The 13,893-nt window shown below is 42.2% G+C and overlaps 1 protein-coding gene and 1 non-coding gene across 2 annotated transcripts in view; both read right to left on the reverse strand.

The window, feature by feature from the left end:
- Positions 1 to 175: 175 nt before the first annotated feature.
- Positions 176 to 13,893, reverse strand: part of LOC145346984 (uncharacterized) — a 35,694-nt gene continuing 21,976 nt past the window's right edge. Inside the window, exons 2-5 of the mRNA XM_080194869.1 lie at positions 9,292 to 9,396; positions 4,557 to 4,701; positions 1,754 to 1,871; positions 176 to 684 (exon numbers count right to left, since the gene is read on the reverse strand). Coding sequence (XP_080050995.1) covers positions 544 to 684; positions 1,754 to 1,871; positions 4,557 to 4,701; positions 9,292 to 9,396 — 509 coding nt within the window. The 3' untranslated portion in view covers positions 176 to 543. The remainder of the gene's footprint in view (positions 685 to 1,753; positions 1,872 to 4,556; positions 4,702 to 9,291; positions 9,397 to 13,893) is intronic.
- Positions 8,849 to 9,035, reverse strand: LOC145347153 (U2 spliceosomal RNA). Its single transcript, XR_013887802.1, has one exon. It is a non-coding gene; the product is annotated as a U2 spliceosomal RNA (small nuclear RNA).

The following is a 13,893-nucleotide window of genomic DNA, read 5'->3' on the forward strand; positions in this document are numbered from 1 at the left end:
ACTAATTGCCTAAATTAGATTAGTTCCCCACTTTTCAAATGCAAGTTCCGTATCTGCATCCAGTCCAGTGCAACTCTACCAGTACCAAATGATCCTTCCATGGTTTTTGAAGTGTGTGAAAATGTCCCTCCATAGTCTCCTTCAGTACTCAAGGAGGTTTGTTATTTGGTCCAGGGAGTTATTAGTTCTTTATTGCAGAATTAATAGAATCGTGCTTTGCATATTCTACATCACAGAACAAACTGATTTTGCAAAAATACTGAATTGTGACACATCAATAAGTCACATTGTCATAAATATTCATTCTGTCGCTGCTAGAATTTGAAATATTATTGGCATATAACATCTCACATAAACTTTATATTTAAACTATGTCTATCACAGTAATCAAGAAATAGGTAGGACAAGAAAATTAGATCTGTAAAGTATAATATTTATGAAAAAATATATAGATTTTTAAAAATTTGACCAACAATCCACACATTGGTTTGGAGTGACCTGACCACCAAGTAATTCCAAAATTAGATTTTAAATAATCACAGTTTAAAAATAAGAAATGCCAGTCAGTTCCATCATTCTCTCTGTGCAGTCATGACAGTTGTCTGTTAAAACATCGTAATCTTCACCACAGGCGTGAATAAATTCAAGCATTTTTCTTCTATACGTTGGTCTTTCCTCCTCCACCTGCAACAGACAATTAAAATAAAAAGTTACCAAAAGAATATACAATCAAAATTTTCATGATGCCTGAGTTTGTGGGTCTAGAGTTTCAGGCTTACGCAGTGAGGGAGGTGCAGTCCTGTGTCTGAAGGTGAGGCATGAGGTATTGCTGCTTTTAGATCCTTATTCCTCATTCCCACGGAGCTGGCAGAGTTTCCAGCAAAGCAGAATTGAAGACTGGTCCACTGCTGGTATTGTAGCAGCCTTCATGTAAGCAAGGAAGGGTTTGTCACTGAGACAGGAGATGTTGACTGAGGAGGTGAATGATTGCAGAACGTTGCAATAACAGGTTAACCCATTTTTGCATGGTGTAGAGTCAACAGCAGCTGCTCCTAGAATCATAGAATCCTACAGTGCAGAAGGAGGCCATTTGGCCCATCGAATCTAGACTGACCACAATCCCACCAGGCCCTATCCCCATAACCCCATGCATTTACTCTAGCTCGTCCCTCTGACACTAAGGGACAATTTTAGCATAGCCAATGCACATAACCCATACATCTTTGGAGTGTGGGAAGAAACTGGAGCACCCGTGGGAAACCTATGCAGACACTGGGAGAATGTGCAAACTCCGCACAGACAATGACCCAAGCCGGGAATCGAACCGGGTCCCTGGTGCTGTGAGGCAGCAGTGCTAACCACTATACCACCCAGCTTCACATCCATACAAGGGCCTGTCAGTTAGAGCAACATTGCGAGTTAAACACGAGAATCCCTGGAAAATTGAAAATGAGTTCCATAAGATTCCATTTGACTAAATTATTTCAATGCAGTTCTGCTATCGGTACAGATATGTTACCCAAAATGGCTGGAAGTGCTCTTCTGGCTAGAAGTCAACGACTTGCACTTTTTGAATGCTCTATTCGGAGTTAAGCAAGTTTCATTTGGGCACTTTCATTATATTACTCTAACTTTTCAGAATTGTTTTATTAATTAGTCAGTCAGTGCCCAAAACAACAAGAACTGTGTGACTCAATTCTTAGGCCATGGTTTTTAGTTTTATGAGAAATCAAGAAAAAGGGTTCAACTCTACCTTCCAGGTATGTGCCAAGTGCTTGGCGTCCTCAACCACTGTCTTAGATTTCCCAATCCTCGCAAGTATTTCCACTCCCTTGTGAATCAGACATTTTTGTCCACCTGCTACTGTAACCCTAAAGACAGAAACAGCTTCAATTTGAATGTAATAAAGATCATGGCATTTTCATAAGAAAGATAAACCGTGAATGCTAAGATTATTCTGAACATCAATGCCAGTGGTGCTTAACAACTCATCTCAGTTTCTTATTCAATTGTTAGAATTGGATTTTCCAGAAAGGGATTTACCTGGAAAATCTCAGCTCGGCAACATAGAGACCACTACAATTGAATCATGAGTCCTATCTTAGGGAAGGAATAATCAGTTGGTGTTCTCACCCTGAATATGATCTAGTGACATCAGGGTATCAGATGTACTTGTGACTTCAGACTGTTTGGTTAAATAGTCTGCTGATAATTCATATCACATCAAGGTTCACAAGCAGCGGGCATTTTGAGTGAGTTACTGGATGACAACTGATGACTGTGCTGTGTACCCTACCAAGGAATCAGGGGGGGAAAAGTGTTGGATCGCTACTTTTTAAAATCAAGTACAAAGTGGGACTGGCAGGGCAGATGATGAACAGCACAAGTGGAATTTTGACTTGAACTTTTAAGTTTGCTGGGCTGCTGACTAAGATTTATTGGGAATAAAAGTTCAGCTTCAGTAGAAATGCAGAAATGCAAACCAGGCAATGAAAACAATAGCATCTTTCAGTTATACAATGCCTTTAATATAGTAAAATTTCACAAGGTGTTTCACAGGCACATTATCAGGTGGTGTCAGATTGGTCATTGTTATAGCATGGGGGCACAGTGGTTAGCACTGCTGCCTCTCAGCACCAGGGACCTGGGCTTGATTCCCAGTTAGGGTCACTGTCTGTGTGGAGTTTGCACATTCTCCCTGTGTCTGCGCAGGTTTCCTCCGGGGGCTCCAGTTTCTTCCCACAGTTCAAAAGACGTGCTGGTTGGGTGCATTGACCCGGAGTGTGGAAACCAGGGGAATTTCACAATAACTTGATTGCAGTGTTAATGTAAGCCTTACCTGTGACTAATAAGTTAACTTTAACTTTTATCTTTAGTTCCTGTCTGATTTCCCTTTCCATAGATCTCCCTGTGCCTTATACCCCTCCTCTTCTATGTGATCACGTGATCAGCCGAGGAAACAAGATTTTTATGTTCCATCCACACCTCACACTTGAATGAAATATTTCTTCAGTTGTTTCTGGCTCCCTTCCAAATGTATCACCTATCTCTGCATCTTGCAGCCAGCAAGTCCCATTTTTTTCTCTCTGAAGCACTTGTCTGTTCATCTCATTAAAATTGTAATTGTTGAAAAACATGGAGAGCCCCTAATTTTAAGAGACACAGCCCATGTTATTTAACCTTGGTTTTGTAACAACTTTGCAGTACACAGCCAGGCCGAATGCTGAATGAAGTATCACTAACGGTAAGGTGGCTCAGTGCCAGAAGACGCTCGGCATGCTGTTATGTCTTCTCTTGCACGTAATGGACCTTAAACAAACAGCCAATTTTGTATTTAAGCTGTGACCAAAATTACCACTTCAAGCAAGTTGGAGAAACACCTATGACAAAGGCATTCATCTGTATCTATTGTTCACCAGGAGGTAAGGCGTCTAGGGCAAGTACTTCATTTTTAATGGGTACCCAGTGATTACAGGCTGAAAGCTCTGCATTTCCGGAAAAAGCAGCTTATGTTGCTCTGCAATAGGCTGTGAGTTGGCATTCTCTGCCTTAGAGAACAATACAGCACAGGAACAGGCCCTTCGATCCACTAAGCCTGCACAGATAGTTGTGAAAATAAACTAATTGACCTTTGCAAAGAAATGTGACAGTCCCTAGTGACGACAGTAACCGGCATGGAATAGGAACCAAAATCAAAGTCTACAACTGTCACGGGATCACAGGCCCCCAGGTCAGATGGAGGTCATGATTTGGGGGGGGGGAATCAGGGGAGTGTGGCCATTAGTAAGGGATGAGGGGTGGGGAGGAAGGGTGCTTTCAGCAATCCTCTCCATTCTTTAGCTGAGTCCCTTTGAACTCCTCACCTCTTCCAGGAGGCTGCAAACAACACTGTACAGGTTTGCTAATCATGCTCTGGTGTGGCAGGCCACCTACCCCTCGCTGGACTAATGCCCTGGGCGCTCCCAAATACAGACTGCTATTGTTGAGTCGGTGCACTGACCTCCAGTCTATGGTAACACAGTGGTTAGCACTGCTGCCTCACAGCACCAGGGACCCAGGTTCGATTCCTGGCTTGTGTCAGTGTGTGTGGGCTTTGCATGTTCTCCCTGTGTCTGCGTGGGTTTTCTCCGGGTGCTCCGATTTCCTCCCATAGTTTGAACGACATGCTGATTCGGTGCATTGACCCGAACAGGTGCTGGAATGTGGCAACCAGGGGAATTTCGCAGTAACTTCATTGCAGTCTTCATGTAAGCCTTACTTGTAACTAATAAACAAACTTTGCTTTGAGTCCAGAGGAGTAGGAACACTTTGTGCAGGGGGAAGGGGTACACACAAGCTACCAACAAGAGGAAGTAGGATCTTCCAAATGTAGGCATGAGCCAATATACCTGCTTAAAATAATAGAACCCTACAGTGCAGAAGAAGGCCTTTCGGCCCATTGAGTCTGCACCGACAATCTCTTTCTAAACTGTGGAAGTCTAACAGACCTAGTTTAGTCCTATTTGTTAAGGTTTAATTTATAATTAGCAAATTAAAATGATAAATATTTAGTTTACCTTACTCCTGAATGTTTCAAAGGTCCCATCATTATCCAAGGAAGGTATTTCAAAGGCCGCACAACCTTCTCTGCTTTTACCACATATTGATTGTACATTGTGCTGCACTGAGGTACTCTTTGGAGGTAACTGGGGAGGTGTTGATCTGAATAATTAAAAATGTAATTATCAGAACAAGTTCATTGTCTTCATATTTGTCCATAAAGTGGCAGAAACAGCTAATCATCAAGCAATCAAACAACATAATTAGCAGCTCTGGAAAGCTGTGTTCATTGGAATTATATTGCTGCAGGTGGCTTAAATTAAATCCCAATTAGCCGAAATGAAAAGAGTCAGAAATGTAATCTTTTTTTACAAATCACTGTGATTTTACAATATAATGATTGTTTGCAAGCTTGTAAAATTTTAGGATTAGCTTTAACACAATGGGTTGGATTTTAGGGTTTCCGTCAGGATGAGGGAATGGGAAGTGTATGGTCCAGTCGTCTCAGCATGGTGACTCAAGCATCAGCTGGCCAGTTAGCAGCCACCGGTGAATCACAGAGCCAATCAAATGTGTGGGTGGGATATTTGGTGGGAGTGGGGTTAGGTCATGAACCAGAAGTGGGTCACAACCACCCATTTAAAGACACGTGGACTTTGAGCTGGTGGCAGATGCATGAAAAATCCAGTATCTCATTCGGCACCCTTGAAATACCACCTGAGCATACCTGACCCATTTCCTTTCTGGATCAGAAATGTTCAGGAAAAAGAACCCAATTCTACCTTTTAACTTAGTCACTCCATAGAGGTTGAAAGATCATCTATTCCCAATGCTTTCTGTGTTGAGTCCTCACCACCTCTTACAGCTTCCAGCCTAAATGGTGGGGCTCAGAGCACAGGCAGCCACACAGATCAATGGTGATTTCCTGCTCATCCTCAGACTCATCCTGAGATTCACCGTCAGTGGATTTGGCTTGCTCCATTAGAACATCTCTGTGAGGGCCTCCCCTCTGGAATGCCAGGCTGCATAGGGCATGAAGATTAGTGAGTAACAAGCCAGGGAATGTTCCAGATACCTGGCTCCTATTGTACCACATATCAGACTGTCTGTGGAGTTTTCAATGACATCATAGCCTTCTCTTCAGTGGTTGTCCCTTCTCTCAAGAAGCCATCCCTTCAGTAGAACTAGTGGACAGAAAAGCCTTGGCATCTGGGAATGCCTAAGGATGTAAGAGTTGTGACTACGCCCAGGATAGCAGGCCCACACCTATATGATCCTGTAACAACAGACAAGTTGAACATTGATGGAATGAAAACTTCATAATTGACACACGGCCCCAGGCTGGCCTGATGGAGCTTTGATAACCACGTGTGTACAATCTATAGCACCTTGAACTTTGGGGAATCCAGCTACACACACAAAGCTTCTGTCTCTCTCAACTCAACTTAATGTCATAGGTGGTGAAGGAGATGAAGAGATTCGCTTGTTTAAACATTTCATCCAAGATGGTATTTATACAATGGTAATCTGAAGCTTGAGATATGTCACAAAGTTTTCCAGCTGGTTCCTGGAATGCCCCAGATCATAAATGGCTACAAACACAATTTCAACTGATCTACCTAACCAGCAATTCACCAAGACAAGTCACTGTCTCCCAGGAGAAATCCCAGCCAGAATTTTACCTGCATGCCCACCTGAGAAACGTAAGATTGTGCCCGAGGCCAACAGAGAATGCCGTTCTGCGAATCTCACCTGCCCTGAAATTGGGGCGGGCATACTAATACACCTGCAAAGGACTGGCACTCATAGCTGAAGGTAATTCATCCTCTGCCTGTAGACTGTCCATACAGTGTTTTCTGTTACATGGATCCACTTGGGACAATGATCTCTGGTGTATCTGCTCAGTTTCCAAGATAGCCCTGTCTCCAGACTTCTTTCCCTCTCGTTCTCTTCTCATTTGTAACATCAGCCTATAAAACCTTAAGAAATAAATTCTACTGGCAACCAGATGCCACCACCTACAGTAGCAGACTCTGCTACTACAAGCAGCCATTATCCCACTTGTCGGTCTTTTCATCAGCCCTTGTCTCCTTATAACTGATAAATCACTCAAGAAATTTTCCTCTTTCTCAGAAAAGCGATAGAGAATCTGGTGAACTGGTGCAGCAACAATAATATTTCACTCAGTGTCAACAAAACGAAGGATATGGTCATCGGCTTCAGGGAGCATAGTGGAAAACATGCCCCTGTTTACAGGAATGGGGACGAAGTAGAAATGGTCGAGAGCTTCAAGTTTTTAGGTGTCCAGATCACCCACAACCTGTCCTGGTCCCTCCATGCCAATGCTATAGTTAAGAAAGCCCACTAAAGCCTCTATTTTCTCAGAAGACCAAGGAAATTTGGCATGTCAGCTATGACTCTCACCAATCTTTACAGATGCACCAAAGAAATCATTCTTTCTGGTTGTATCACAGCTTGGTATGTCTCCTGTTCTGTCAAAGACCCCAAGAAACTACAAAGGGTCATAAATAAAGCCCTGTCCATACTCAAACCAGCCTCTCACGCATTGACTCTGTCTACACTTTCCGCACCTTCAGAAAAGCACCCAGCATAATTAAGGACCCCACACACCCTGGACATTCTCTCTTCTACCTTCTTCCATTGGGAAAAAGATACAAAAGTCAAGAGTCTGAGGACATGTCCCAAGCGACTCAAGAACAGCTTTTTCCCTGCTACTGTCAGACTTTCGAATGGACCTACCTCACACTAAGTTGATCTTTCTCTGCACCCTAGCTATGATTGTAACATTACATTCTGTACTCTCTCGTTTCCTTCTCTATATCCAGTATGCTTTGTCTGTATAGCAGATAAGAAACAATACTTTTCACTGTATATTAGTACATGTCACAATAACAAATCAAATCAAAAATCAAATCAACCCAAAGATTTTACTTATGTGACTTCCGATAAATGGAGCGAGCAATGTAAAATTGCAGTCAATTACCTCTTTAACACGCTCTTTTATTTCTGCTAATTGTTATTTTCAAAATGGTGGGTGGATTTCCAATTTTGGCATCTGTTGACCTTCCATTTTATGGGAAACCGGCTGGACGACAACAGATTGCCGATCCAATGCTATTACCATATTTAATGTGAGCGCAGGGACCGTGATTTGCAGCTGTAAAATCCAACCCAATATGATTTTCAGGACAAATTTCCAAACAATCTTTAAATGCATCCAAATTAACAAATTTAGAATCATAGAATCTTACAGTACAAAAGGAGACCATTCAGCCCATCAGGTCTGCACCGACCACAATCCCATCCAGGCCTTATCCCCATAACCCCATGCATTTATCCTGGCTATTCCCCTGACACTAAGGGGCAATTTAGCATGGCCAATCCACTTAACCAACAGATTTTGGACTGTGGGTAGAAACCAGAGCACCCAGAGGAAACCCATGCAAACATGGGAAGAATGTGCAAACTCCATACAGACAGTGACCCAAACCAGGAATCTAACCTGGATCCCTGGCGCTGTGAGGCAGCAGTGCTAACCACTGTGCCACTGTGCCTCCAACAATTTAAAACTTAATTTAGAATAGGACTTTATCATCAAATTAAATTGTGTTCCTCAGAAATGATACAAACTTTATGATGGCCATAATTCTGATAAGGTGGTAGAGCAGAAAATGTGTTTCCTAAATCTGTTTTGATTTAAAAAATTACCCCATCTCTGCTCTTTTGAGATTGCTTCTTCAGACAGTTGATCTTTACATTTAGATTCATCTTCAGTTATTTGCATAAGTAAGGGAAATTATTGGCCAGGCTGTTCGCATGATTCACACATTCTGTCAGTGGGACCAGTGGTTAGCATTTAATGGAACCCCTCAAGGTGTTCTAGCACCTTACCAGGCATTGTCATCCTGCTAATAACTCTTGAGATCAGAGGAACCGTATGCATTCCTAACAGCATGTAGTTGTCTAGTTCATGAAAGTAGAACCCTTGCAATTTACTCCAAGTTTCAAAGGTGGAATGACCATGCTGAATTGCCCATTAGTATGCAAGGATGTGCAGGTTAGGTTGATTAGCCACCATGGTAAATATACAGGGTTACAGAAATGGAGCGGGGGTCAGGGTGGCGGGCCTTGTTCTTCAGAGAGTCAGTGCAGACTCAATGGGCTGAAGGGCCCCCTTCTGCATTGTAAGGATTCTATGGTGCTATGCTCCTCTTGATTCTTTAAAATGTTCTACAGCGTTGAATTGGCTTAATTGCTATTTATCATTTTATTTTTCATTTTAGTAACTTATTTTTCAGTCCTCTCTCAGAGTTACTGAGCCAACATGCAGAGTTGGTAGGGCAAGCCCTGAATCCATCTACTTGCCCCAAAAACCAATTCAATTCATGGTCCCCAGGTGAGGGACATACCAGATCCAAGCTGACAAGAACAGGTAATACATCTGATCGCAAGCGTGATCTTACGCATGATTTTAGCCTGATTTAACCAAGTGGGCAAATTAATTTTTACTTACATAGCTCATACTAAATATCTGCTAAATGAAGTTTACTGTGTGAGCCAGCTGTTTACATCAGAACATATTGTTGGATTGAATAACTATTGCCAACAAAGCAAAAACCTGAGGGTGCAATTCATTGAAAAGATCATTTGAAATGGTCATTTTACCGAGGTATCACTGGACTGAAAACTTCTGATTATTTCAGTGCAGTACATATATGCTTGAATACTCACTATTTACTTCCCTGTTACTACGCCGGTGTTTACGGATACTGCGTGTAGTGACACCATCAGAACAAAACACAACCAGGAACACAAGGAGCATGGAGCTGCAAAATCCTGGTAAGAAACACAATGATGTGAAAGATTGTAAGGATTAAGAATATAAGAATTTACTGTTATCAATTATGAATGATCATCAAGAATGCTCCTTTTCAAAATACAAATGTAGTGCTCTCTTATTTTCCATGTAATCATTTGGACATGGATAAACATTCATTATTGAGAAGATATGAAGCAAGTTCACAGTTTAATAAAACAATCTGCTATAGATGTTTCCTGTGCACACAAATCCCCCCTCAATCTGTTGATTGCTGTTGTATGATAAATATTCTCCTCCATTTATATGTTCTCTGTTTTATTGAAAATACCTGTTCCATCCATTTGTACAGTGGCTGTGTGCTCTCTGTCAGTCTAATATTTCCAGTCTCTCTGGGCTAGCTTTATGGATCATTTGTATGCAAATGATTTGTTGCAGTCTCACAACAGGCTCCACACTTATGGTGTGTGGCATAACTGAGTTAATTCCTGATTAAAATTCCTGGTGGCAAAGAAAATGTGTCTTTGTGAGCAGATCTGACTGACAACAAAACAAATCATTTGCTCTAATTATAGGTTCATGACAGTACCAGATAATTAAAGCTTCCCTATGAAAGGATCCCTCTACAATGGAGTCAATTTAAATTATTTTCAAAAACATGGCCAGAGAAAGCTACTAACAACATAAAACACTGCATAATGCAAAAAAACTGTTTGAAACATAATGGTTTCCATTCTCAATAAGGACATTGCTGATCATTTTCTTGTGTCACTTTCCACCCACAATCCCCTTTACATCATCCATCATACCACTTCTCCGCCTCTGGAAAATTTATCCTCCAATTCACTCACATATTCTGCCCATTTAAGATATAACTCAAGATGCTGGAAATTCTTTACTTCGCCGTCGTTGATATCAGCTGCCCCTTGATTCCAGGGTCTTTGTGTGACTGAACAGGCTGATTCTTTAACCACAGATCCTTTGGCACTTGGAGCAGCATATTCCACAAGGGAACGGGAGTGCAAGATTTGCTTCTTTTTCTATCCTTCTCTGTCTCATCATTAAAACTTTGTGACTCAGCTTGGTGGACAAGCACTGGCTATTTTAAAGGTTTGGTAACAGGCTCCTCACAATCATTAAGGTCAATGCTGCCGCACCTCAAGGAGAGCTTCAGAGTATCTTTGAAGCATTTTTTGTTTTCTTCCTCTGCAACATTGACCATTTACGAGTTCAGAAAACAGGACCTAGCAGGGAGACAGTTTTCGCCCATCTAGACATCGGGTGAAATTTTCTCATCTGGCCTTTCATGGGAACCGTAACGGGCAGGACAGCAAAGCTCCACTGACCTCAGGAGGGATTTTCCGGTCTTGGGGTGAGCGTGGCCAGAAAATCCCACCCGCTATGTCCAATCTATTGTGGTTGATTTTGCAGGAGTTTAGCTTGAATTGTTGTGGGGCTGGCTTCAAGAAGGAGGTGCTATGTAAATGTAAGTAATTGAGAACCGAGTGTAGGGTGTCGAAATTTGCTGATGACACCAAGATTGGTGGAGCGGCAAATTGTGCGGAGGGTGTGGAAAGTCTACAGAAGGCTCCAGATAGGCTGGGCAAATGGGCCAGGAACTGGCAAATTGAATTTAATGTTGGCAAGTGCGAGGTGGTCCACTTTGGTAGGAATAATGGCAGGAAGGATTATTACTTACGTGGCGAAAAACTGCAGCAGGTGACGGTGCAGAGGGACCTCGGGGTCCTTGTGCATGAGTCGCAAAAATCCAGCTTGCAGGTGCAGCAGGTGGTCAGGAAGGCGAATGGGATGCTGGCCTTCATAGCGAGGGGGATTGAATATAAAAGTAGAGAGGTCTTGCTGTGGCTGTATAGGGCATTAGTGAGGCCGCAGCTGGAGTACTGTGTGCAGTTTTGGGCGCCGTACTTACGCAAGGATATTTTGGCCTTGGAGGGAGTGCAGAGGAGGTTTACTAGGCTGATACTGGAGTTGAGGGGGTTGAGCTATGAGGAGAGGCTGAATAAATTAGGCTTGTACTCGTTAGAGTTTAGAAGAATGGGGGGAGATCTCATTGAGACGTATAAGATGATGAATGGGATGGATAGGATAGAGGTGGAGAGACTCTTCCCGCTCAGAAAGGATAGTAGGACTAGGGGGCACAGACTCAAGATAAAGGGGGGGCGGTTTAGAATGGAGTTGAGGAGGAACTTCTTCACTCAAAGGGTGGTGAATCTCTGGAATTCTCTGCCTGTTGAAGTGGTGGAGGCTACCTCGCTAAATATTTTTAAGACGCGGGTTGATGGGTTTTTGATAAGAGAGGGGATTAAGGGTTATGGGGAGAGGGCGGGAATGTGGAACTGAGCCACGACAGATCAGCCATGATCTTATTGAATGGCGGGGCAGGCTCGAAGGGCTAGATGGCCTACTCCTGCTCCTATTTCTTATGTTCTTATATTAACTGCGCATTCAATTCAATTGTGGTTTTGAGACGATGCTGACAGCTAAATTTGTGCATATAGCAGGCACTGCATTTCAATGTAATTCCTGTATCTGGAATCATTTTGCGATGTTTCCATAATACATAGCAAGGTGATTGTTGCCTTTCTGTGACCTTTACTATTGATTATTTCAATCTCCTATTTTAAATTACCCACATCAGCAGTGTTGCCTGTAAAATTTAGCTGTGTGCATCCAATTTTTTTAATCTGTCTGACCTTTGAATTGTTCTGCCAGGTTACACAGTATTTAACCTTCGTCAAAACCTGCACAATATCTTTCAGGTTGCAGTGAGGAACGTTACTCATGCGTGAATCCTAATTTCCCATATCATCAAAAATGTCTGTCTTCGCCTTGTGATATAGGTAAAATTTTGGAAATATGCCCAAGAGATGAACAAATAAACCAGTCTGGTAATTGCTTTAAGCAATACGACCTGTCCTACGTCTCCACATGCTCCCACATCAGTCTTTGGCAGCAGTATGGCATCACATCAGAAAATACATCAAGTAAATAAATTTCACTGAAAAATTGAGCAGTCAGATAAGTAACAGTTACATCATTGTAGTAGATCTATTTCCATTTATTCCCTCAAGTAAACAAAATAAGAATAAGGTAAGCTTTTGTAAATAACATTTAAAAGTATGCCTCATTTGCCTAACTTTTTTTTGTAATCATGGGAGCCTAATTATTCTAAACTGGAAATTCAAGTTAATTTTAGGCTTTCAGGAATTTCAATTTGTTTGATTTCTTAGTTACCGAATCTAACAAATCAGGAACTTGTCATTCATCTCTTTGCTTGAGCATTTCAAGTTACATCTCCCTGCCCTGCTTTCTCCTCACGGCCTTGCATAGTTTTCTTTGAATATTCGTCCATTATTTTCCCTAAATTGATACAATGGTCACTGCCTCATTCTCCTTGTTGTAAAGTATTCCATGTCTCAACAACCTGTTGTATAAAGAAATGCATTCACCTCTCTCCCCACTGTATTATTCGGGCTCTGAAATTTATACATCATCTTCTTGCGCAAAGGAAATAATCCTGCACTCTTCCTTTAAATCATATCTGTTCATAGTTTGAAAATTCACCTTAGAGCCTCCTCTGTGCCTTCTCTGCTCCAATGGGAATAGCTTCAGTAATTCAAGTCTCTTCTCATTACTGAAGTTTCCCATTGTTGCCACTGTTGTAGATTCTTAATGGCTTTACTGTACTTTTTGTAATTCAATAGAACAGAATAGAATCCCTACAATGCAGAAGGAGGCCCTTCAGCCCATCAAGCCTGCAACGACCACAATTCCACCCAGGCCCTGTCTCTGTAACTGCACACTTATTTACCCCACTAGTCCCCCTGACGCTGAGGGGCAATTAACCTAATCCACACATCTTTGGACTGGGGGAGAAAACCGGAGCACCCGGAGGAAACCCATGCAGAATTGGGGAGAACATGCAGACTCTATAGTCACCTGAGGCTGGAATTGAACCAGGGTTCCTGGCACTGTGAGGCAGCAGTGTAACCACTGTGCCACCATACCGCCCATGATGGGTACCCAGAAGTGTCTACAGTACTTCATCTGTAGCCTTTGTAATTTTTGTACAGATTTATTATTGTATCTTGTTCTCTATGCCTATATTGAGAATATAAAAAAGCTGTTGACCTGTTTCATGACTTTACTCAGACTCAAACATTTTGTATTTGATTCTTTAGATTTCTTATTCATTCATATCCGTTCATTGTGTGTTTAAACCCATTCTCTTGTTTTATTTCTGTCAATTAGTCAAATAAATTGTAGGTTTCACCAGCCTGCCTGTTCCACTAACCGAACTACAGCTTCATCATTTGTGTGCCCCCATGTCTGTCATGAGGAAGCAATGATCCCCCCTCATCCTACTCGTTAGAGTTTAGAAGGATGAGGGGGGATCTTATAGAGGCGTATAAGATAATGAAGGGGATGGATAGGGTAGAGGTGGAGAGGTTCTTCCCGCCCAGAAAGGACAGCAGGACTGGAGGGCACAGCCTCGA

The sequence above is a fragment of the Carcharhinus amblyrhynchos genome, chromosome 8 (assembly GCF_965287045.1).
Source record: "Carcharhinus amblyrhynchos chromosome 8, sCarAmb.v2.hapA, whole genome shotgun sequence".
Lineage (NCBI taxonomy): Eukaryota > Metazoa > Chordata > Chondrichthyes > Carcharhiniformes > Carcharhinidae > Carcharhinus > Carcharhinus amblyrhynchos.